The sequence below is a fragment of the Bos taurus genome, chromosome 6 (genome assembly GCF_002263795.3).
Source record: "Bos taurus isolate L1 Dominette 01449 registration number 42190680 breed Hereford chromosome 6, ARS-UCD2.0, whole genome shotgun sequence".
NCBI lineage: Eukaryota > Metazoa > Chordata > Mammalia > Artiodactyla > Bovidae > Bos > Bos taurus.
This window is the reverse complement of record NC_037333.1, coordinates 117,475,495-117,498,131: the sequence shown is the minus strand read 5'-3', so window position 1 is coordinate 117,498,131 and position 22,637 is coordinate 117,475,495. Positions and strand designations below refer to the sequence as shown.

General features: G+C 65.4%; 2 protein-coding genes and 1 long non-coding RNA gene across 8 annotated transcripts in view; 1 reads left to right on the top strand and 2 right to left on the bottom strand.

Moving 5' to 3' along the window:
• The window catches only part of CPLX1 (complexin 1), a 41,140-nt gene extending 32,832 nt beyond the window's left edge, over window positions 1–8,308 (bottom strand). The window contains 2 exon segments of the mRNA NM_001078103.1: window positions 6,855–6,960; window positions 8,207–8,308. Coding sequence (NP_001071571.1) covers window positions 6,855–6,885 — 31 coding nt within the window. The 5' untranslated portion in view covers window positions 6,886–6,960; window positions 8,207–8,308.
• Window positions 8,309–8,690: 382 nt separating this feature from the next.
• LOC132345559 (uncharacterized) lies at window positions 8,691–12,256 on the top strand. Of its 2 annotated transcripts, XR_009495004.1 has the most exons (3): window positions 8,723–10,921; window positions 11,009–11,483; window positions 11,755–12,256. It is a non-coding gene; the product is annotated as an uncharacterized lncRNA (long non-coding RNA). The 2 variants fall into 2 exon arrangements; XR_009495003.1 differs by having other exon boundaries at window positions 8,691–11,483.
• Window positions 12,257–18,367: 6,111 nt separating this feature from the next.
• Window positions 18,368–22,637, bottom strand: part of GAK (cyclin G associated kinase) — a 47,862-nt gene continuing 43,592 nt past the window's right edge. For all 5 annotated transcript variants that reach the window (NM_001046084.2, XM_010806358.4, XM_024993153.2 and 2 more), the window contains 4 exon segments: window positions 18,368–18,862; window positions 18,967–19,143; window positions 19,761–19,909; window positions 20,359–20,583. In NM_001046084.2, the coding sequence (NP_001039549.1) occupies window positions 18,761–18,862; window positions 18,967–19,143; window positions 19,761–19,909; window positions 20,359–20,583 (653 nt within the window). In that variant the 3' untranslated portion in view covers window positions 18,368–18,760.

Here is a 22,637-nt window from a genome sequence, read left to right as displayed (position 1 = left end):
GACCTCTGCTGACCCCAGCTTGGGTTCGGGAGGCCAAGGACTCTGAGACTTGCCCGCAGTGGGCTCTACGGAGACGTGACGCTGACTCAGGGTTTTGCCAAGTCCCTGCTCTGTGAGAGGCGAAAACGCACAGAGAGGCAGACCCAGCCCCGCAGGCTGGCCGTCAGCACAGGTCACGAGAGCCCGTCACGCGGAGCCGTCCACACAAGCGCCTTAATCCCACGTGGAGCCGCTCGCCGACCCACGAGACAAAAGATAAACGACCTGATGGCTGAAGTGCACTGTATGCGGCTTATTCCCCGGTTGGGGCCAAAGCATCTCTGACTGAGTGTCGGCTTCACCAACAGGAGCGCCTCTCCTGAGGGAAGGGCTGTCCAGGGCTTCGGGAGGGAAGACAGCGTCTCTGAAGTGCCCTTTAGCCTCTAAGAGACGAGGGGTAAGAGGTGTCTCTGCTGAGCCCCGTGAGGTGAGACAGCGCTTCTTCCGTCCAACGTGGCATCTGGGAGCCCACTCTGAATGAAAACTGGTACTTTATCGTCTAGTATTTGTTGCCTGCCTACAGAGAAGGAACCCAGCTCTCAAGGGGAGGAGGCGCCTCCGCACTCTGGGAGCTTGTGGTCTGGGGGCCCTGCTCCTGGAAATCAAGTGTTCCCAGGCTGGTGTGAGCTGCCTTGTTTGGAGGGTGATGGGCTTCCTTGGCCCTCACCTTCCCAGACCTTCTTGCCTATGACACACAGTGGAAACCTCCACAAGATTTCACAGACGTCCTTGCCAAGCAAAAAAGGTGCCTGCTTCTTCTTCTCCTTACCGTGCATGGGACCCTGGAGCAGCAGCAGCCACTCTGTGACTGCGAGAAGCGAGCTGACCACTCTACTAGAAGGACAGAGCCCAGTGAAAGCCAGCGCCAGTCCCTGACAGCTCTGCTGAGCAGCCGAGCCGCTTCCTGACGCCTCATCATGTGAGGGAACAAACTTCGATTCAAGCCACGCTGTCTGGTCCTCTGTAATTTGAGCCCAAAGTATCCTCCCCAAGGCAGAATTCTAGAGTTCCCCCAGCCCAGTCTGTTCTGTCTCCTGCAGTCCAGCTCAGCCTGTGACGCTCATCCTCCTAGAGGCCACGGGACCTCGCCGGCCCCGGCCAGCGTCCCAGCAGAGCAGCCCCTGGCATGTGGGAGGCCCCTGATAGAGTGAACCCCCAAACAGATGGAGGCAGCAGGGGAGCCCGTGGGAGCAGCCCTGCCCTCAGGCCCTGGGTCTGGACAGGAGGGGGATGTCTGGCCTCATCCTTGGTGTGGAGCCGGGAGCAGCGGACCTGGAGGAGTGCTGGCTGAGGGGCTCCCTGCCCAGGGCGCCCAGCCCACAGAGGGGGCTCTGCCTCCTGTGAGCCCCGAGATGGGCTGCCCCCTTCTCCTGGACCTGGAACCCGTGGCCCCTACACATCTGGGGCCTGGGCCCTACAAGACCCCCGAGGTGCCCCGGCCGGCAGTGCCCAGTCCACACCCTCAAGGCGTGGTGGCCCCGGGCCCCGGCTCTGCCCAGGGGTTCCCTCCCCGCGTCCCTCCCTCCGCGGAGGTCTCGGTGACGCGTTGCCCCTGCCACCCACACACACACAGACGTGCAGGCCTCAGGACAGCGTCTGTCCATTCCCTCACCCCTTCCACGCACGGGGCACAGGCCCTCTGCTCTCCTGCCCCTCGAGAGAGGACGGCCTCTCAGCCCAGACTCCCTGCCTGTAGGACGGGCCCAGGGCCGACTCACCGCAGGACACCATCCGCACCGCCCGAGCCCCAGGACGTGGCCAGGGCAGGCCTGATCTCGGGGAGGAAGACCCCTCAGCCTTGGGCTCTGGGCTGCCTTCCAAGCCTGTGCCAGCCCCCAAGCCCCTGGGCCTTTGCACGTGCAGCATCCAGGCTGTCCGCTCCTCCTTGGAGCCCCCTTTGCACACCCCTCCTCCATGAAACCCTCCCCTGCCCCGCACTGCTCTGAGGACCTAACACGCTCCAGACCCAGACCACGCCACAGCAAGCAGGACAGGGCAGGGCCACCGGGGGCAAAACAGCGTGTGCTCCCGACAGCGCAAAGAGCGCCTGCCGCGGCCACACCAACCCGACGGTGCCCGCCTCTCCTCCGACACGTGTGTGGGGCTCCGGGGCGCTCACCACCGCCTGGCCCTGGGGGAAATCAGCTTCTTCAAGTTACACCCTTGAGGACCCCGAGTCCCCGGCCCGGGCAGACGCAGCCGGGCTCCCAGCCACCACGGGACCCCGCGTCAGTGTTCTCTAGGGGAAGGAGCGTTGGCTCACTTAAATCTGGAGGCGTCTTGAGGGGTCTCGGGAGGGCCCAATGCCCGTCTAGGCCTCCCGGATGTTCTCCTGGTGAGAACGAGTTTGCCAACAGCTCGCACCTTCCTCGACTATTGGGCCCCAAGAGCATGGTCCCCAGCCGGTCCCACGTGCCCCCTGCAGCCCCGGGCCCCTGGCCTCAGGACGACACCAACAGAATCGAGTGCCGGGACCACATTTTCTGGGTCTGAAGGGCCCCTGGTGCTCCGTCAGCCCATGGAACATCCCAGCCCTAAGAGCAGAGGCTCCCGGCCCACAGGGTCTCACGCAGGCTGCAGGGAGACGGGGTGGGGCCTAAGCCGGGGCCTCCAGGGTCCACTCCAGGGCCCGGGAGTGACTGGGCAGACCCTGCCACCTCAGGGGGAGCCCGGAGCCCCCGTCCCTTCCTCCGTGGCCCGCGGCTGCCCTCCTGCCATCAGAGAAACACCCGGAACCCGGAAGCTGCACGGAGCCGTGGTTCGGGGCCACGGGCCCTGCTGGGACCGGCGGGGCGGGAGGGCCTGTGGGTGGCCTCCACGCTCCCCCTGCAGCCCAGTGGGCTTCCCCTCGCCGCCCGCCTGCCCAGGGCAGCCCCGTCCCCACTCGACATGACAGCTCCTCATGGACACCCCCATGCCCTCTACCCTGTAGCAGGGGCTCCCAGGCCCACGCCCAGCTCCCAGATGACTGTGGCTCCCAGACAGGTGGGCTTGGAGTCCGCCAGGCAGGCCAGTGGAGGAGCGCCCTCAGCAAGCCTGCAGGACCACGGCTCAGAGCCAGAGGCTACACCAGGCACGGGGCGGGCATCCACAGAGGCCCACGCCAGGCACAGGGCAGGCATCCACAGAGCTACGGGACGGGCATAGGGTGGGCACAGGGAGGGCAGGCATCCGGAAAGGCCAATGCCGGGCACAGGGCAGGCACAGGGTGGACATCCACAGAGGCCCACGCCAGGCACAGGACAGGCATCCAGAGCTACGGGACGGCCACAGGGCAGGCATCCACACAACTACAGGACGGGCATAGGGTGGGCACAGGGAGGGCAGGCATCCAGAGAGGCCAATGCTGGGCACAGGGCAGGCACAGGGTGGACATCCACAGAGACCCACACCAGGCACAGGGCTGGCATCCACAGAGCTACGGGACGGGCATAGGGTAGGCACAGGGTGGGCAGGCATCCACAGAGGCCCATGCCAGGCACAGCGCGGGCATCCACAGAGTCATGGCAGGGGGGGGCTGGGCTTGCCTGGGGTTTCAGGGCCTGCCAAGCGTGAACTGGCCCTCCCTGAGCGGGCCCTGCCCTACCTCACGGAGGTGCCCAGGATGTGCAGGAGAGCAGGATGGACAGGGCAGAGGCTGCCGGTGGGGTCGAGACCAGACAATTGAGGGAGTGAGAGGTGCGTGCACCCGAGACACGTCAGTTCTCCCCTAAACACAGTGGTCAAGGGGGCTGGAGGGTGGGGCATGCATCGGGGGCCAGATGGGTGGGGACAGGACAGGTGGGCAGGACAGGTGGGGCAGGCTGGTGGGGTCAGACAGGTGGGCAGACAGGTGGGGCAGGACAGGTGGGGCAGGACAGGTTGGTAGGACAGGTGGGGCAGGCTGGTGGGGGCAGACAGGTGGGCAGACAGGTAGGGCAGGACAGGTTGGCAGGACAGGTGGGGCAGGCTGGTGGGGGCAGACAGGTGGGCAGACAGGTGGGCAGGACAGGGGGCAGAAGTGTGGAAGGCGTGCACCTGTCTGCAGCCCAGCAGGTCCCGGGCTGGTTCCTCCCAAGAGCCCCAGAGTGGACAAGGCTTGGCAGGCGCAGCCGCGTGTCCAGGGCGCTGGGGGCGCCCCATCTGTCTGCCTGTCTGTCCGACGCTAGACTCCTGAGTCCCGCCGCTGCTGGCCCTGCCAGACAGTTACCCGGAAACCTCTGCCCAACAAAGACCTTGACTGAGGCACGGCCAGGCAGACGGCCTGGCTTAATTAGGCTGCACGGGGTCTTGTCCGCAGCGCTGCGAGCAAGGCCCGCCTAGGGCTCCCTCCAGGCTGCGAGCCCTTCTCTGAGGGTGCGTGTGTGCACATGGTGTGCACAGGTCTCTGCTTTGGGCCCCGACTCAATTTCTCAATCTGTTTCTAATTATCCCTGTGTCTGCGGCCTCTCTGCCTATCTGTCTGCCTGTCCATCCACGCCTGTCTGTCTCCCTGTCTGTCTCTCCCTGTCTCTCTGTCTGTCCCTCTGTCTTCTCTCCCTGTCTGTCCCTCTGTCTGTCTCTCCCTGTCTGGCTGTCTGTCCCTCTGTCTGCCTGGCCTGCACTTGCACTTCCTGCCCTGGTTCCTCGGGTCTCCCAGGCTCAGTCTCAGCCACCCCATCTTCCGCTCTGAGCCTCTGACCCCCTCGCCCCATCCCTGCCTGCCCTCCAGCACCTGCCCTCGGGGCCTCATCCGTCTGCCCCCAGCCCTGCTTCCCGTGGCTCCGCCTCGGCCGGGGCACTTCCTTTGTCTTTCCTGCCTGTCTGCCTCTCACCCACACTCACCCTGAGAGAAGAGAACGCCGCCCGCCAGGGGAGGGAAGACACGGGAACAGAAGACAAGGTCTCTCCCGGAGCAGCCCTGGGGCGCAAATGGGCTAGGTGCGGGATAACGCCAGGCTGGGGGGCCCCCAGCTCCCCAGCCCCTCATCGGGGATGAGCCCACCCTGTCACTGCGACAGGAGGAACTTTGGGCAGCCACGGAACAAAGACAATCCAGGCTGGCAATTACCCAGCTAATTTCAGCCATGTAGACAGCCAATCAAATATTTCGGTTTCCTTCCAAGCCCACCTCAGGGCCTGAATTAGCTGCCTAATTAATTATCTGTAGCAGCCAGGGGCTGGCTGGGGGGAGCCGGGAGCCGCCTGTGCCCGGATCACGTCCCGTGACGTAATCGTTATAATTAGACTCAACCTGCAGCCCATCCCTGACCGCAGAGCCTGGAAATGTGGCCCCGGGCCACACCCAGACAGCTTTCCTCTTAACTTGAGTCTGGAGGAGATGCGGCCCACCGTGGGGCCCCGGTCCTGGGCACGGGGGCCCTAGGGCCTCCATCCTGCCCCTAGCTCCTAGTGCCAAGCCCCATGGCACCCCGCCTCTGGTGAAAAGCGGCCTGTCACCCCTGCCGAGAGGTGGGCTTGCCCTGCAGCACATGACCCACACCCGGCTGTGAAAGGCATCGGGTCAGGGTGGGGCCCACGGAGGCCACGTGTGGCCCGAGGTGGGGCTGACGCACAGGAAGGCACCTCGGACCACAGAGTCGGGTGGCGCCTGTCACCAGGGCTCCCACGGCTGGCACTCACCGGGGGAGCCAGGTGCACAGGCCGGCCCCAGGGGCCAGGCTGCCCAGACCACTCTGTCAGGACACATCCGTGCCAGTGTGGACCGAAGTGCACGGCCCTGCCCCCCTCCTGGGCCAGGGGCTCAGCTCACTGTGCGGTGCCACCTGCCTCTCCTGGCTGTGGTGACAGCCTTGAGCCAAGGCACAGGGCTCCTTTCAAAACAGTCAGCGGGGGCTCCCTCCCCCAACACACACACGAGAGTGCACTGCGGCTGGGGGTGCACATGAGCTATTCAGGGCCTTTTCCCTTATCCTTGTGCCAAGCCAGCCCTGACCCCTGTGCCCAGCCAGCCCTGACTCCCTATGCCCAGCTGACCCTGACCCCCTGTGCCCAGCCGGCCCTGACTCCCTATGCCAAGCTGGCCCTGAACCCCTTTGCTCAGCCAGCCCTGACTCCCTATGCCCAGCTGACCCTGACCCCCTGTGCCCAGCCGGCCCTGACTCCCTATGCCCAGCTGACCCTGACCCCCTGTGCCCAGCCGGCCCTGACTCTCTATGCCCAGCTGACCCTGACCCCCTGTGCCCATCCAGCCCTGACTCCCTATGCCAAGCTGACCCTCACCCCCGTGCCCAGCCAGACCTGGCCCCTGTGCCCAGCCAGCCCTGACTCCCTATGCCAAGCCGGCCCTGACCCCCTGTGCCCAGCCGGCCCTGACTCTCTAAGCCTAGCTGACCCTGACCCCCTGTGCCCAGCCGGCCCTGATTCCCTATGCCAAGCTGACCCTGACCCCTGTGCCCAGCCAGCCCTGGCCCCCTGTGCACAGGCGACCCTGACCCCCTGTGCCCAGCTGGCCCTGGCCCCCTGTGCGTGCTCCTGGCCCTTCCCTGGTAACACCTCGAAGCCCTTGCTGGACGCCCTAGGTCCAGCTCTGTCCCTTACCCCTTCTCTGGCTGCTGTGGCCAGCCTGTGGCCTCCTGCACCCCTGCTCGCCAGAGGCAAAGTCCCCGTGGGGCCCCCAGATCTGACCAGTGAGACTTCCCCAGTGCCCCTTGGGTGGGCTCCACCCGACCACAGCACGTGGCATGCACCCTTCGCTGCCCCAAGCCAACCACGGTGACTCGGGGGTGCTGCCTTTGGTCCGGAGAAGCCTGCAGCTGGGCTTGCGGGCTGTGCGGTGGTCTGAGGGCGACCCTGTGTGACGACTGCAGGGGATGCTCGGGGTCCCCTCGCCCTACCTCCCAGGGCCTGTTTCATCACGAACTCCATGGCGATGGCTCTGCGTCCTCAGCAGCTCCTCGGAGGGTCAAAGCTCACATGCGAGTGTGGCCAGGAGTCCTCTGCCTGGGGGAGGACGTGGTCACAGGTCACCCGACGGGGCTGGGGAGGACGTGTTCCTCACCCCCAATCAACTTCCCCGAGATGCGGGTCTGAGGTCTGAGACAGCATCATTCACGGTCCCTGCACACCTGGGGGCCAGACCTCAGCATGGGACAGGCACCTGGGAGGGTCTGGGAGGGTCCTTGCGACGTGGTCTCATCAAGCTCCTGGGGTCTGTGAAGGTGGTTTTTGGCTGCTACTGCAGGGAAGGGGAGGGTGCAACTCAAAGGAGGCGGCCTGGGTGAAGCGAGGGCAGCCCCAGGGGCGTTTGGAGGTGACTGGCTCAGAGACTACTTGCTGGAGCCCTGGCCCACAGGGGCAGAGATCTATCTAAGGACAGGAAAGGTTAGTGTGGGTGGCACCTGGGGGGAGCGCCTTGGGTCTGATGAAACTTGGGAGACCAGATTCCACCAGGGGAGAGGCCGGCAGTCAGTGCCACCGGCCCAGAGACTCGGGGGCGGGGTGCGGGGAATCCAGCCTTCAGGGAACAAATGAAACGGGGAGTGACCACTGCGCCCCTGCATGCACGGCTGGGCCTCTCCAGGTGCAGGTCAGCTGCAGGTCTAGTAGGGAGAGGCTTCTTGTAAAATCAGTAACTGAAGTGCCCCCCCACACCTGCTGTGAAGTCTCTCCTGGCAGAGAAACCCAGGTCCCTGGAGATCCACTGTTTAATGGCTTTAAATTGTTTTCTTCCCAGATGAAGGAGACCTGTGTTTGTGTGGGTTGGGGAAGGAATGCCCCTGCCTGCCCGCAAGGCACTGGCGCACAGGGGCACCTTTGCCGCAAAGCAGATCTTCTTCCAAACTTCTCCCCTGGCTCCCTGGGGAGGGGGTCTCAAGGCCACAGCGCGGCCAGGGCGCTGCTGGAGCTCCCCCAAGGTTCCCACTGCCGCACCCCTAGGCTTTGCGGGCGGGCTAGTTGCCCGGCTCTGCCAAGCGGCCCTCAGGCGGGAGCGCGCCAGGAGAGAGAAAGAAAGGGATAGAGGACGAAGCAGGGGAAGAGGGTACGCGAGAGGCAGGAGACTCGGAGAAGCGGCAAGAAAGGGGGAGGGCGCTGGCCGGGACCGCGGGCCGCTTCAGCACCGCTCTGGCGGACAGCGCCTAGCGGGGCCCGGGAGGGGGCATCGCGGGAGAGGAGAGGGCATCGGGGGCGAGTGCGCGCCCAGCGGGGCCGGGGAGGGGGCATCGGGGCCGCGGAGGGGGCCGATTACCTTCCTGGGCCACGGCCGGGGCGCGCGCGGGCGGGCGGGCGGGAGGTCAGCGGCAGAGTGCGCTCGGGCCGGCCGGGTCCATGTGGCGCCCCGGGAACTGCGGCGACAGCTGAAGGGCACGGCGAGGAGGGCGCGTCACATGGAGGCGCTCCCCGCCCCCCGCCCGCGTCCTAGCGTGACGAGGAGGGCGGGGCCGCGGCGGCCGGGCGGGCGCCCGGGGGTGGGGGCGAGGAGCGGAGCCGCGCCCCCCAGACCCTGCCCCTGGGCCGGTCCGGGGTGGGGGGCTTCCCAGGGAGCGAGCTCTCAGCCCGGCGCACCACCCCGGCCCTCCCCTTAGGGCAGAGCCGCAGACACTGCCCCCAGCCGCCCCCATCCGATCCCGTCTGCGTGGGCCCGGGCGGGGGCCGCCCCCCACCCAGCGCGAGCCAGCGACCCGCGCGCTCATCCGCTTCCGCCGGTGCGGAGCGCCTGGCGCGCGGGCGGGTCGGTCCGCAGCCGGGTGGGCAAGGCCTTTTCTCGTCCGGGCTCGCGGCTCGCGGCGGGGGGTCGGGGGAGGTTGGGGGTCGCGGCCCCGCCCGGCGTCCCACTCTCCACCGGGGCACGGAAAGCGCTTCTCAGCGCGGCGGGTGACCGCGGTCCCTACCGGGCCGAGTGCCCCTGAGCGCTGTTCCGGTCTCGACCCCCGCCCCTGGGCGGGAGAAGGGAGCCCCCAGACCCCAGAAAACCCATCCAACCGTTGGCGGAGGGCAGCCCGCAGACCGACTCGGACCTATTTGTCTGCCTAACAGGGTCGCAAAGAAAGCCACGCCGTTTCCCTTTGGCGGGACAGAGGCGGAGCGACCCCCGCGCCCTCGGCCGGCGGCCACACCGGACAGGGACGAGCGAAGGTCACTGCGGAACGGCCGCTCGGCTCCCGCCTGCGCCGCCGCGCCCCCGCTCCGGGCCTCCGGGATCGCTTCTGCAGCGGAAGCCAGGCTGCGGGGGGAGAGCGGGGTCGCTGCAAGGTCGGCGCCTGGCCGCTTGGGGTCAGGTGGTGGCCCGCGGCTCTGCAGGGACCCGGTCTCCGCTGGTCGCTGGCAGACACCCCTGATGACTGCTGCATTAACTTTCACCCCGCCCCCCGCCAGCTGAGTCATCAGGCCTCGCTTGGCCTGGGTGATCCTGGAGACCCCCACCCCACCACGCCCTCCTCTCGCTGCCCCTGGGACAGACGGCCTGAACTCGGGAGGCCCTGCCTGTTTTCCTCCATCTGCTTGGTGCCTGGGCTCTCAACGTCCACCGGTTGCTGGCCACCTCCAGGCCTGAGTGTGGGCATCAGTGTCAGGACAGGGGCCCCCAGCAGGCAGGGGTGAGGATGGGGACAGGGTGGAGAAGGCCAGCACTGCTTTCTGGGAGCGGGCAGGGGCACCCCCACTCTGCAGCTACGCTGCCCAGCGAGCACCCTGGTGGCCCTGGGGGAGGCCCACGCCCCAGGACACACAAAGCTGCAGCCTCCTTGGACGCCAGGGCTGTAGGAGCCGGCCCAGAACTGTCCACGCTTCCTGCTGGTATCTCCTGTCACCCGGATCTGGGCAAGGTGGGGCCAGTGGGGCTGCTCAGAAGGGCGAGCCTGGGGACACACAGGGCTCGCACTGGACCTGCAGGGAGCCCCTTGTGCTTGCCCACCCTGGCCGACCACCGGAACGAGATGGCCTCGTCCGTTTCACCTCGGGCCCCGCCCTTCACGCCTTCGGCAGGTCTGGGACAGGTGCTCTGGGGAGGGGGTGGTCACCGGTTTCCAGGTGTCGAGGGTCTTGTGAGCCCAGCCTTAGCCCTCAGGGTCTGTGCAGCCTGGCCCCTGGTGTCCTCAGGCCCTGGGTGTGGACACGGGAGGGAGACGTGTGTGTCCAGCATGGAGAAGCCCCTTTCCCTGCTGGAGCCTCTGCCCTCCGGCCCTGCCGCCGGGGACCCGGGGATGACCCACAGCTGAGTCCACAGCAGCACCGTGACTGCCGACCCCAGAGCTTATAAGCCACGGAGACACCCGGCTGACCTAGGGGCAGCCAGGCTGGTGTGGGCCTGCTGAGCACCAGGAGAGAGAGTATCGGGACCCATGCCCAGCCCACAGACCGTGACCCCACTGACCCCGTGACCCAGGCCTGGCCTATGTCGGGGACCGAGGACACAGGCCTTCTGCTGACCTCGCCGCCTGACCCTCCATCCCTCAGCCTCTTTCTCTGCCCCCCTTTGGGGGTCACCATTCAGAGGTCACATGAGAGGTCATCACCTGCCTCTGTGTTGTTCCCCGCTTAGACCCACCGCACACTCACAGCTGCCTACTTGGTTCTCACATCTGTCTGGGCCCTGGGCTGGGTGAGGGGGACTCAGACCCTTCCATGGGGAATAGACAAGGTTGGTGACAGCCCCAGCTCAAGGCGCCTGGCGCCCGAGGAGGCCTGGAGGGCGGGGGTCAGCTCCGGGCAGGCAGGGGGCAATGCCTCATGACCAGGAGGTGACGCAGCTCGTGGCTTCTGCCTGGCCTTGGGGCCACACCCCAGGTGGGCACTCGTGGCCCCATGAGTGCCCGGAAGAGGACCTGGGCGCCGGTGGCCGGTCCCCTAGCCTGCAGCCGGCCCGAGAGTCCGGAGCAGAGTGGGAACGTCCACGACAGCGAGAAGGGCTGAGCCCGGGAGCTGGTGCACGTCAGGGGCTGACAGCCACAGTCAGAGCGGGGAGGTGGGCGAAGGGTAGGCCAGGCCGGGCGCAGGGAGCAGGGAGGGGCGAGGCTTCCCCGAAGGCGTCAGCTTTGGGGCCTGCCAGCAGGACGGGGCAAAGCCCTGAGCTCAGGCCTACGTGGGCTCCTGAAACCCCGAAGACTCGGAACCCCTGACCCACAGTAAGGCTACGCTGAAGGCCAAGACCACCGGTGCTGGTTTGAGACGCCCCCTGCAGCCCCCACCGGTCCATTCCAGATGGCAGGGACAAAGGTGGCCCCCTGGCTCCAGCGCCCCCAGCCCACCTCCTGGAAGCCCTTTTCCGGCTCCTGTCACACCCCTGGGGAGGCCTGGCCCCTGCTGGTCCCCTCTGTTCCAGGAGGGGCCAGGATCACTTGAAGTCCTTCTTCGGTCCTGGCAAGGGGTCTGGCCAGGGGGCTGCAGGCCCCGCGGGAAGGACACACTGGCTCACCGGAAACTTCAAATGCAAACTGAATAATTCAACACGATGAATAATTCAGTCTCCGGCACCGGCACCAGCCGTGTGGCCATTTTCCTGCTGGATTTCATCGTTACTTTGAAAGGTAATACCACGTGAAAAGCAAAAGCCAACCGGACGGAATCATCACGGGCGCCGCTTGGAGCTGGGCCAGAGCGCCTCGCTCGGCATGGCTGACCCCGAGTGCTCCCACCCCAAGGTCCCGTCTGGCCACGTGGGCTCCGGGGGAAGCTGGAGGTGCTGGCCCGGCCCGGGGCGGCTCGCTCTCTCCTCGGTCCCCGCTCCCACCTGGTGCGCTGGGACAGGTGGTGCCCCCCGTCCAGTCGGTGCTGAGATGTACCTTTCCCCACCTGCAGGGGCTGCTCCTCACGCTCCAGGGACCTTCAGGGCCTTCAGTCACCCCAGGAACACCGAGGGCCCGCCTCCCTGAGGGGCTGGCTCAGGATCTGGGCTCAGAGCACAGTTGCACTCTGCCCCGCCGCCCCAGACCCTGCGGGGTGCTCCCCCCCCAACTCAATGCACCCGGGGACACGCTGTTCTGCAGACGCCCCCAGCCCGCTCCCTGCCCCCAGCCCACAGTCACCTCCTGCCGGCCGTCCACTCCCTGGCCTCCTGCCCACACATGCCCACCGGGGGGCCAGCCCTCTCCTCTTCCTGGTCTCTTCACAGCCCTCAGCACAGGGGTCTGTCTGTGGGGCTGTCTGGAGGGTGGGGAGTGTTAGAAAGAGGGGCCGTGACTTCCTGAGATGCCCAGAGCAGGGCCTGGGGCCACGAGCGCCATGCCCCCCTTCTCCTCCAGCTGCTGCCTGGAGCCCCCCAGTCCCCCGCGCTCCCAAGTAAACATGGAGTTCACACGGCCTGAAAGCAGATCCTACTTCTCCCCAGTTCTGCTGCGGGAGGCAACCAAGGGGGTGCGGGCCGCACGGCAGCACCAGGCGGCCCTGGGCGAGCACAGAGGGTCACGAGCGGGGCGCGGGGGCGGCGGGCGGCCGTGCGTCCCCAGGCCTCTGCGCGGCAGGAGCCCCCGTCGCCCCACCCTGGGGTCAGCTCGCCCGAGCCTCCCATCGGGGTCTCTGAGGCCAAAAAAAAGTGACGTCCAGCTGAGGGGCCCACGCCCTGCTCAGTCCAGTGGTCACTCCCTTGCTGCGTGACCCTCACAGGGTGAGCTCCTCGAGAGGCCCCAGGGGTCCCTGCTCTGTGAGTGACCCCATCTATCACTCTGCCGTCCCCCACCCCAGAGGCCTCCTCTGCCCTTCCCGGGCTGCGCCACCAGAGGCAGATTCGGGGCTCCCTGCACCCCTCGAGGGCCCGAGCGGCCTGCACTCCATGTAGGCCAGGCCTGGGCTCCTTAGCTGGTGACCTGTGTCCAGCAAGGACCGATTCGGCCGACAACAGAGTGGGCCTCCTGGGGTGGGCTTCAGGCTCAAGAAATCCTTCCCAGAAAGGACGCCACCACAGGGCTCATCCTCCCCCCAGCCCCTCCCGGCCCCTCACTCAGACCTGAGCAAGGCTCGGCCTGTGCGGGTCCCAATGGTGGGCCTGTGCGCCAGGAGGGCCCCAGGGACCCTGTCTGCTCACTCGGGGATCTTCCTTTGGTCCTGGGTCGGGCCCCTCCTCCTGTGCTCACGTCCAGGGGGCCTGGCAGCACCAGTCAAGCAGCTCGGGCTTGCAGGGAGGGGTGGGCAGCTGAATTCAGGCCCTGTTCCTGTAGGTCCAGGGTAGGGCTGGCCAGAGGCCTGCCTCAGGACGAGGCTGCAGCAGCCAGGCCCTTGCAGTGCAGTCCAGGGGACCATCTAGCTGAACAGGGCAGAGACCAGTGACTGCGTGGCGGCGGCCAGAGCACTGACACGCCGGCGTCGGTCGGAGGCACCCTGCTCACCCGTCAGCACCCTGGAGGGAAGGGGGGCCTGGGGGCCAGGCCCGCCCCTGGATCATGTGCCCCTCCTTCAGGACCTTCAGCGGGGCCGACGAGGGGACGCAGGACGGCGAGCCCTCATCCCTCCAGAGCTCAAGCCACTGTGGGCCCGTCACCACGTGCCCCACTGCTGCCCCAGGAGCTGTCCTGGCGCGGGCGACTGAGAAAGGCAGGTGAGGCCGTGTGACGGGTCAAGCGCCACGCAGAGTCAGAGCAGGGGAGCTGGAGAGACCTGGGGCCGTTGCTTTCGGGGCCAGAGAGACCTGGGCCACTAGCTTCGGCTGAGCGACCCCGCGCCCCACCCCCACCCCCAGATGCGTCACAGGGGAGGGTGGCCTCCCAGGCAGCACACTGCAGACAGGCAGAGGGCCTGAGGGTGGCGGGGGTGGCGCGGGGGCTCCATCCTGCCTCCCAGGGCCAGGCTGCGGCCTCTGGGGGCAGAGGGGGCAGGGGGAGGGGGAACACCCAGACGTGTGATCTCCAGGCCTGCGCTGCAGTGCAGACGGCGGGGCCGGCCCAGCCCAGATGGGTGCGACCTCCATCCACCTCCAAGGCGGGAGCCCTTGAGGCCCTGGGACACCCCCCTCCCCAGATTCCATCCCTGGCTGTTCAGGCTCAGTCGTGTTGGACTCTTTGCAACCCCACGGACTACAGCTCGCCAGGCTTCCCTGTCTTTCACTATTTCCCAGAGTGGTGCTCAAATTCATGTCCATTGAGTCGATACCATCCAACTACCTCATTGTCTGCTGTTCTCTTCCCCTCCTGCCCTCAATCTTTTCCAGCATGAGGGTCTTTTCCAATGAGTCAGCTCTTCACATCAGGTGGCCAAAATATTGGAACTTCAGCATCAGTCCTTCCAATGATTATTCAGGGTTGATTTTCTTTAGGGTTGATTGGTTTGATCCCCTTGCAGTTCAAGGGACTCTCAAGAGTTTTCTCAAACACCACAGTTCAAAGGCATCAATTCTTCAGCGGAGGTACTTTCAGGATTCACGTGGGAATTACAGCATCACATGCAGAAAAGGAAAAAATGACAGAAACAGAAGGCATCCCAAACCAGAGAGAGAGACTCCCCCCCGCCCCCAGGAGAAGCCCAGGAAGGGACTGAGTCAAGTTAACCCCTCCTTCCTGGCCTGGGTGCCTGTGGACCAGTCCCAGCCCAGGGCCAGGTGTGCAGAATGAAGAGCAGCACCCCACCAGTGCCCGTGGCTGCCCCGTGTCCCGCCCTGCATCGAGGCTCTGCCCCCACACCTACGTACCCTCCCCCATCTGCCTCCTGGAGAGCCCCAGCCCAAGTCCCCCCAAATCTACCTGCGCCCCCACACTTCCTCCCGAGCCTGGCTGGCGTGGGCCTGCCCCTCCGTTAGCTGTGACAGTCCGTGGGATCCTCCAAGCCAGAATACCCGAGTGGGGAGCCCTCCCTTCTCCAGGGGGTCTTCCCAACCCAGGGATCCAACCCAGGTCTCCTGCATTGCAGGCGGATTCTTTACCGCTGAGCCACCAGGGAAGCCCAGTGCCCCAGGAGCCCCTTGTCCCTGAAGGACAAGGCTCTGACCCCAAGTGGGTCTGGGGGCTCCTGGTCCTGAAACATTGCTCTCAGGGAGGAGGGTGTGTGCCAGGAGCACGAGGGCAGGGGAGTGAAGGTGGGGGTGGGGTGGGGGTGGAGTGGGGGTGTGTGGGGGGTGTTTGTCTGTGTGGTGTGTGTGTATGTGGTATGTGTGATGTGTGTCTGTGTGTGGTGTGTGTCTGTGTATAATGTGTGTGTGCTGTGCGTGTGTGGTGTGTGTGTGTATGGTGTGTGTTTGGGTATGGTGTGTGTCTATGGTGTGTGTGTGGTGTTTGTATGGTATGTGTGGTGTGTGTGTGTGTATGGTGTGTGTCTGTGGTGTGTGTGGTGTGTGTGTGTGTATGGTGTGTGCGTGTGCGGTGTGTGTGTCTGTGTATGGTGTGTCTATGGTGTGTGTGTCTGTGGTGTGTCTATGGGGTGTGTGCGTTGTGTGTGTGGTGTGTGCGTGGTGTGTGTGTGTGGTGTTTTGTGTGTCTATGGTGTGTGTGTCTGTGGTGTGTCTATGGGGTGTGTGCGTTGTGTGTGTGGTGTTTGTGTGGTGTGTGGTTGTGTGTGGCGTGTGTTTCTGTGGTGTGTGTGTGGTGTGTGTATGGTGTGTGTGGTGTGTGAGTGGTGTCTGCATGGTGTGTGTCTGTGTGTGGTGTGTGTCTGTGGTATGTGTGGTGTGTGGGTGGTGTGTGTTGGGTATGTGTGGGGTGTGTGGTGTGTATCTGTGTCGTGTGTGTCTGTGTATGGTGTGTCTGTGGTGTGTGTATGGTGTGTGTGTAGTGTTTGTGTGGTGTGTGGTTGTGTGTGGCATGTGTTTCTGTGGTGTGTGTGTGTGTGTTGTGTGTATGGTGTGTCTGGTGTGTGTGTTGTGTGTGTGGTGTGTGTGGTGTGTGTGTGTGGTGTTTGTGTGATGTGTGGGTGGTGTCTGCATGGTGTGTGTCTGTGTGGTGTGTGTGTGTGTGTGTGGTATTTGTGTGGTGTGTGTGTAGTGTGTGTGTGGTGTGTGGTGTGTCGTGTGTGTCTGTGTATGGTGTGTCTGTGGTGTGTGTATGGTGTGTGTGTAGTGTTTGTGTGGTGTGTGGTTGTGTGTGGCATGTGTTTCTGTGGTGTGTGTGTGTGTGTGTGTATGGTGTGTCTGGTGTGTGTGGTGTGTGTGTGTGGTGTGTGTGTGATGTGTGGGTGGTGTCTGCATGGTGTGTGTCTATGTGTGGTGTGTGTGGTATGTGTGGTGTGTGTCTGTATGGGGGGGTGTGTGTGTGTGTGTGTGTGTGTGGTATTTGTGTGGTGTGTGTGTGTGTGTGTGGTGTGTGGTGTGTGTCATGTGTGTCTGTGTATGGTGTGCGTGTGGTGTGTGGTGTGTGTATGTCCTGTATGTGTGTTGCCGCGCCCTCTGGGCAGCGAGCCCCCCTCCCACGGCTGGGCACTGGGGAGGGGCTGTCCCGGCACCGCAGCCCCAGCTGTGTCATCACTGGGGCACAGGACAGGCGCGGTGGCTCCTGGCAGGGCCCAGCGCACCCAAGGGCGCCAGGGGACGGGGGCCCAGTGGCTGCAGAGCAAGGGGGCCCAAGCCGGCTTCATGCTGGACAGGTCTCCCTTGGTCAGAATTCCCACCTCCGAACTCCACCTGGGCAGAGGTGCTTCTCCCGGGCCGGTTCACAGACCTGGGGACAGTCACCCCGCACGTGCTGGGACAGGGCAATTCCCAAGGTCTGTGAGGGACCCGTGCCCACCAGGCAGTCTGGGGCTTGGTCCAATGGGCAGTGGGCTCAGCCCCAGCTGGGCGGGAAGGGAACAGCCAAGAGCAGGGGCCCACTTCTCCCAGGGCCCTGCAGGGCCTGAGGGGGTCTAACCCTGGGCCCCCCAAGGCAGAGCCCGGACTCGGGCCGGGGGCAGCAGTTCCTCTCTGAGGCCTCAGGAGTGACCAGGGCAGGCAAGGAAGCCAGCGGGGGTGGGCAGCTGAGCTGGCCTGACCCGTCTTCCTGGGCTGCTCACGGGCGCTGGTGGAGGCTCACAAGGAAACGAGTCCTTTCCACAATCGGGCGTTTGCGGAATCCAACAAGGGCGGGATTCCAGCCCGCCTTCTGTGCTGGAGGCAAGCAGGTGGGCCTCCCGCGGCACCCGAGGGTCCCCAGCCCACAAGCCCCGGGGGCACGTGGCCTCCCCAAGGCCAGGAGAGCCACGCGGCAGGAACGTGACGAGGGTCCGCCATCAGGGGGCTTCCTGTGGAGGAGTCACACGCCCACCTTCTCCAGACTCAGGGCTCAATGCCTGCCGGGACTCGGGGAGCGTAAGAGGCCACCGGGGATGGGCTGGGAGGGACGGACCGCACGGGACGAGGGCCGTGTCCCTTGCGACACTCGTCACCCAGATGCTCGGGCACATGCTGGGTGGGGCCTCTACAGGGCGGGCAGTGGCCAGACTAGGGGGTCCTGGGGCCACAGAGGCACGGGAGGCCCATCTCCAGACCTGATCTCTGCAAAGGTGCACCTCCCACAGCCTCTGCGAGCGGGGGTACAGCTGGCAGTGCTGGCTTAGGGCCAGGGTCACTCCCCGAGCCCCCGGGGGCCCGCTGCAGGGGCCACGCCTGGTCTCTGGAGAATGGAGACAGTGGGGCTGTCACCCACCCTGGGGCTAAGTCAGAGCCGGGGGCGTGAAGGAGCGCCCACCAGACCCAGGGGAGGGCGGGCCCTCCAGGGCCTGAGCTGGTGCCCGGAGCGCGCGTGTGCACCCTCGGGCCTACTGGGGTCGTTCACTGTTCTTCAGGAGGCCTCAGCCCGTGAAGGGCCACCACCCAGGTGGTGAGGCGCCCACCTCAGAGAGGGGACAGAGCAGCAGCCGGGCCTTCGGCCTCCTCCGCTGCCCTTTGCTCAGACCCACGGCCCAGGATGGGGGTGGGGGAGCCCAGGGGCAGAGGCTGGAAGGCCCGGGGCCTCAAGAGGGGAAGCGAGAGCCCCCTCCTCCTCTGGGCCTCCGGGAGCCACAGGCTCGCCCTCTGCTGGACCAGGAAGGTCTCGGAGGCTTCGGGTCAGAGTCCAACTGCCCAGACTCCCAGGTGAAGCCTTGATCTGAGGACGTGCCCAGAGTGCAGCGTGGGGTGGGTCCTGAGGCCGGTGGCACCCTCCTCCATCTCCCTGGCATCACAGCTGCCTCAGTGACTCATGCGTCGGGTACGGTGCCGGCAGAGTGTGCAGAGCCAGGCCACAGGTGCCAAGCGGCCAGGAAGGGACGAGCCCAGGGGCACGGACACTCACAGGAGGCTGGACTGTCGCCTCCAGCCAAACCCACCGGGTGCAGAGCCGCTGCCGGCCGTCCTGACCTGTGACCCCAGGCCCACACCGCCCGGCCTTCCTGCCGCCACTGACCGCCCAGCCCGGGGCCTGGAGGGGGCCTGGCTCGGTGCAGATGAGGAGCCTGGAGCCATGGGGCAGGGTCCCTGCGCCGCCCCTCCGTGGACAGCAGCAGACGGGTGGGGAGGTGGAGAGGCAGCCAGAGACGAGGGTCATCAGAAAATAGTTTAATTCTGTACAGTGGTCACCAGGCTGATTACAGGGGAGACATGAACGCTCACAGACAGACTCTGCAGGTTAGCAGCGCAGCGCCGCCCACCTCGTGGACGCGCCACTGGACAGAACAGATCACAGCGTGACACGCGTGGGAGCACGGAGTGCCACGTTTCCTTTGGGGCCAAGACAGAAAAGGAGAGACCTGGGAGGCTTTGGAATGCTTTCTCTTCTCCTGCCGGGAGCGCCATCGGCTCCGACCCGCTGAGCACATGGGCACGACGCGACGACCGGGTGCAGCCACGCCTGCCCACGCCGCCGGAGCCCTGGCCACCCTCGAGGGCCGCTCACAGCACCGGCTCCAGAGCCAGACACGCAGCCGTGCCTGCAGGTCAGAAGAGTGGCCGGGAGCCCTGGCTCTCAAACTCAGCCCACGCATCGTTGAGCTCCATGAAGATCATCCGGGCATACTGCTCGTAGGGCTGCCCCCGGGCCTGTGGGGCGGACGGCACTGTGAGGGCGGCCTTTCCCCACACCCACCCACCCCAACCTGGCACCCACGCCAACCGTATCCAGCAGCCCCCGCGCCCGCGCCCACCTTGTCGGGGTGGACCACCAGCACGGCACGGCGGTAGTGCTTCTTCACTTGTGCGGGCGTCACCAGGTCGGCCATGCCCACCGGCGTCCAGCGGCTCTCGCCGTCCCACAGCGCCGTGTGCAGCGTGGACAGCAGGGCGCGGATGTTCCTCTCCTTGCCCTCCGTCCACTCCAGAAGCTGCGGGAGACAAGGTGCCACTGAGGGGCGCTGGGCCCTGGCCTGCACAAGCCCCGCAGCTGGGGCGAGCCCCACAGAGCCGGGCTTTGACCAAGAGACGTATGGCCCTGTTTCTGCACTGACCCCCCGGCACGGCCAACATGTCCCCAGGTCTGGACGAACGGGACGTGGACAAGAATGGCATGCGGAACCAGGGACCCCATCCTCGGCAGGACGTCCACAGGTGACCTGCGGTCGCAGCCTCCGCCTGTCCCCAGCCTGGGGCCCCAGTGCCCGGTGGGAACGAGGCTGGACTCCAGGGGGCCCCTGAGAGGACCCCGCAACCCCATCCCCCACCTGTCCGCCCGCGGCCGGGGCATAAGCACACAGATGTCCATCACCCTGGGGCCTCTGCGGGTCAGACCCTGACCAGCGTCACACCTGGCTGGTCTCAGAGGAGAGAGAAGCTTAACGAGCACGAAGCCTCTCGTCCCAGCCACGTGGGGATGGCTGATTTTTCACCCCAAAGCTTTGAGAAGAGCAGTGAATGTGGACAGAAGCCCCCTCCCCTCAGAGTGCCGCACACAGGCCCTCACGTCTGAGCCGGCGGCCAGCTGCCTGCATCCCTCCCCTGGTACCTTCAGCTTCAGCGGATCCAAGTCCCGGGCCTGGTCCTGCCTCCTCATCTCAGCGATGGTCCGCGGCCCCTTCCTGTCAGCCCGCGAGGAGAAGCCCTGGTTGGAGAGCAGGTCTTCAAAGTCGTTCTCTGACACCCTCGGCTTTGGACCTGCAGGCGAGCAGAGGGTCAGGGGTGCCCAGGCAGCCCACCCGCCCCTCCATGCTGGGCAGGGGCTCAAGGGCCTCTCGGATGGAGGCGCAGAAAGGAGACGGGCAGTGGCCAACGGAGCTGCCCGAGCTGCAGGCTCGCCAGGGCGGGCGGCGTGGTGGCAGGTGTCGGGACCCCCCGAGGCGAGCGCTGCAGTCAGGTCTCACCCGGCCACCGCTGCCTGGCCAGCGAGGCAGAGAAGGCTCCTGGACAGTGTGGCCTGGCCGCCTGAAGTGCCTGCCAGGGGCAGAGGTCACCCAGACACAGGTCTGGAACCGTGAACTTCTGTCCCAAGGGGCTCCCACCAGTGGAGTCTCTTTAAACGCCCTTCCCGAGGACTGAACTGAGCCGGACAAGACGAGACGTGACTCTGCTGTACCCACTTCACGGGGCCGGAGGGGGATACTCACCAAAGCTGGGGGCGCGGACCCCCCGCTCCTCCCGGCTACCGATCACACTGAAGCTGGAGGTGTAGTTAGGCCTTGGCGGTACACTGGCTTTGGGGGGCGGCTTGGCCTGGGGGGGCCACGGGGTGCCCTGGGCTGGGGGCCGACTCGTCTGCCAGGAGCTGCTGGCCTTGGGAGGGGGCGCTGCTTTGGGACCAAAGCCCCCAGGAGCAGCTGCGGCAGGCGAGCCTGGGGAGACAGTTCCCGCGGGAGCATCAGCGACGGCCCACACGGACTGCCCGCAGGCGCTCAGCCCTTGGGGACCGTGCCCCAGGTCGGCGGCTGCGACAGGCCGTGTCGAGCTGGCGCCTGGCGGGCTCCCCTCCCCATGCGTTCACACGCAGGACACAGTCCAGGAAGCTCAAAACCAGTGCCCAGAGCCCTCAGCCCCCGACCGGCACACGTGGGCAGGTCGCGTGTCACGTGTATGGTCCTTGGCCACTTCACGTGTGTACAAATTCACGCACGCAGCAGGGTCAAGACGTCCCTGTTTTCTGACCTGTGACCATCATCTCAAGGACATTCTGGAAGTGGAATCACAGGACAGGTGGCCTTTGAGATGGGTCTTCTCACTCAGGACACGCCCAGCTGCCCCTTGTTGCCGGCAGCCTGGCGGGTGGACGCACCGTGGAGGACTCTGGCAGGTTCCATCAGGCCACTGCCAGTGGCAGCCCTGTGCACTGGGGCCGGACCCCCGCGCAGCCCGCACGTGCCTCCAGGGTGAACAGCAGCAGGGGTCGGGTCCACGGGGAGCCACGCCCGCCAGCTCTGCGCCCGGCGCTGTCCCCGGCACTGGGCAGGGCTGCCGTCCTCTCCGACGCTCACTCATCCCCAAGGCGGGCGGGTCCGGCTCCGTTTTCCCTGTTGCTGCCCCCACGTGAGCGGGAGCCGGCACGCGCGGCTCAGAGCTGCTTTCCCCACTGTAGCGTCCATCTTGCTGACAGCCGTCAGCACAGCAAAACCTTCTGACTAAGTCCGATTCACCCATTTTTCTCTGATGGATCACGGTCTGGGTGACACACCTTTCTGTTCCTCTTCTCAAGGCTTTAGAAAATCTGCAGCCGCTTCTGAGCAGTGGTCACTCACTTGCTGTTTCAGGCGTGAAGTTCAGGGCGAGGCCACTTTCCTTGCCCAGCGCCTCTACAAATGGCTTTGCACCGCTGTCTTGCAGGTCCTCCATCCTGCCCCAGGACCCGTGTGTCTGTCCTGCCCACACCACGCAGGGCTAATTCCAGTAGCTAGAGTCTGCCAGGGCTCGGTGGGCTGAACGGACCCCTTCCCCCAACTCTCCAATAAATTCTACAGTGAGTCTGTCTGAATTCCGGTGGGGACTAAGCTGACCCCTTGACCACTGCTGGAGAGCCTTCCCCTCGCTGGTCTCTGGGCGGCGAGCTAGTCTCCAAGGCCTTCCCCGACCTCTTTCCTCATCTATTTCGTAGCTTCACAAGTCCTGTGCCTGCTCGGTAAGAGCCGCGAGTTTCCTTCTTCCTTCTTTTGTGGCGACTGTAGACAGTGCTGCTCTGAACTGGGGGCTCCCTGCAGGTGCTGCCAGCAAACAGGAGCAGCCCTGGTGTGTCTGTTGCTCCCGCGTCCTGGGACCTGAAGCTCTTTCCCAGACAGCTAACTGTCTGCCCGGGAAACCCTAACTGTCTGCACACGGCCACACTGCCTGTCCCTTCTGCCCCTCTCCTGCCTTCATGCACTGCCGGGCTCAGCCCCGGAGAGCGTGCAGTCTTCCGAAACCCAGCGTGAGGCAGGCAGCAGGACTCTGAAGACGTGCTGGCTCAAGTCTACAGGCTGCGAGCCGCCGGCCTGTTGGCAGTGCTCCCCACGGTGGGCTGGACTCCGCGGACACCTTCTCTGCACCGTGGGTATGATCACAGTTCCCTCCGAGCCCTCCCTCCGCGGGCCCTGCTCGTGGGTTTGAGGTGCTGAGCCGGCCGTGCCTTCTGGGACAAGCCCTGCCTGCCGTGGCGGGCTCTCGTGCTGGTCTCTGTCTGTGAGCAATGCTGCCTTGGGGCCTCTGGTTTTCTTCTGCACTGTCTCCATCTGGTTTTGGTATCAGAGTGATACCAGCCTCATAAAACCAACTGCAAAATACTCCCTCCTCTTCCTACTTCCTAAAAAGACCGTGCAGAACTGGTGTTCTTTAAACATTTGGTAAAATGGTCCAGGGAACCCAGCTGGGCCTAGAGGGCTCCTCCACGGGTGGTTTCTAACTGAGCTCAAGTTCACCACAGTTA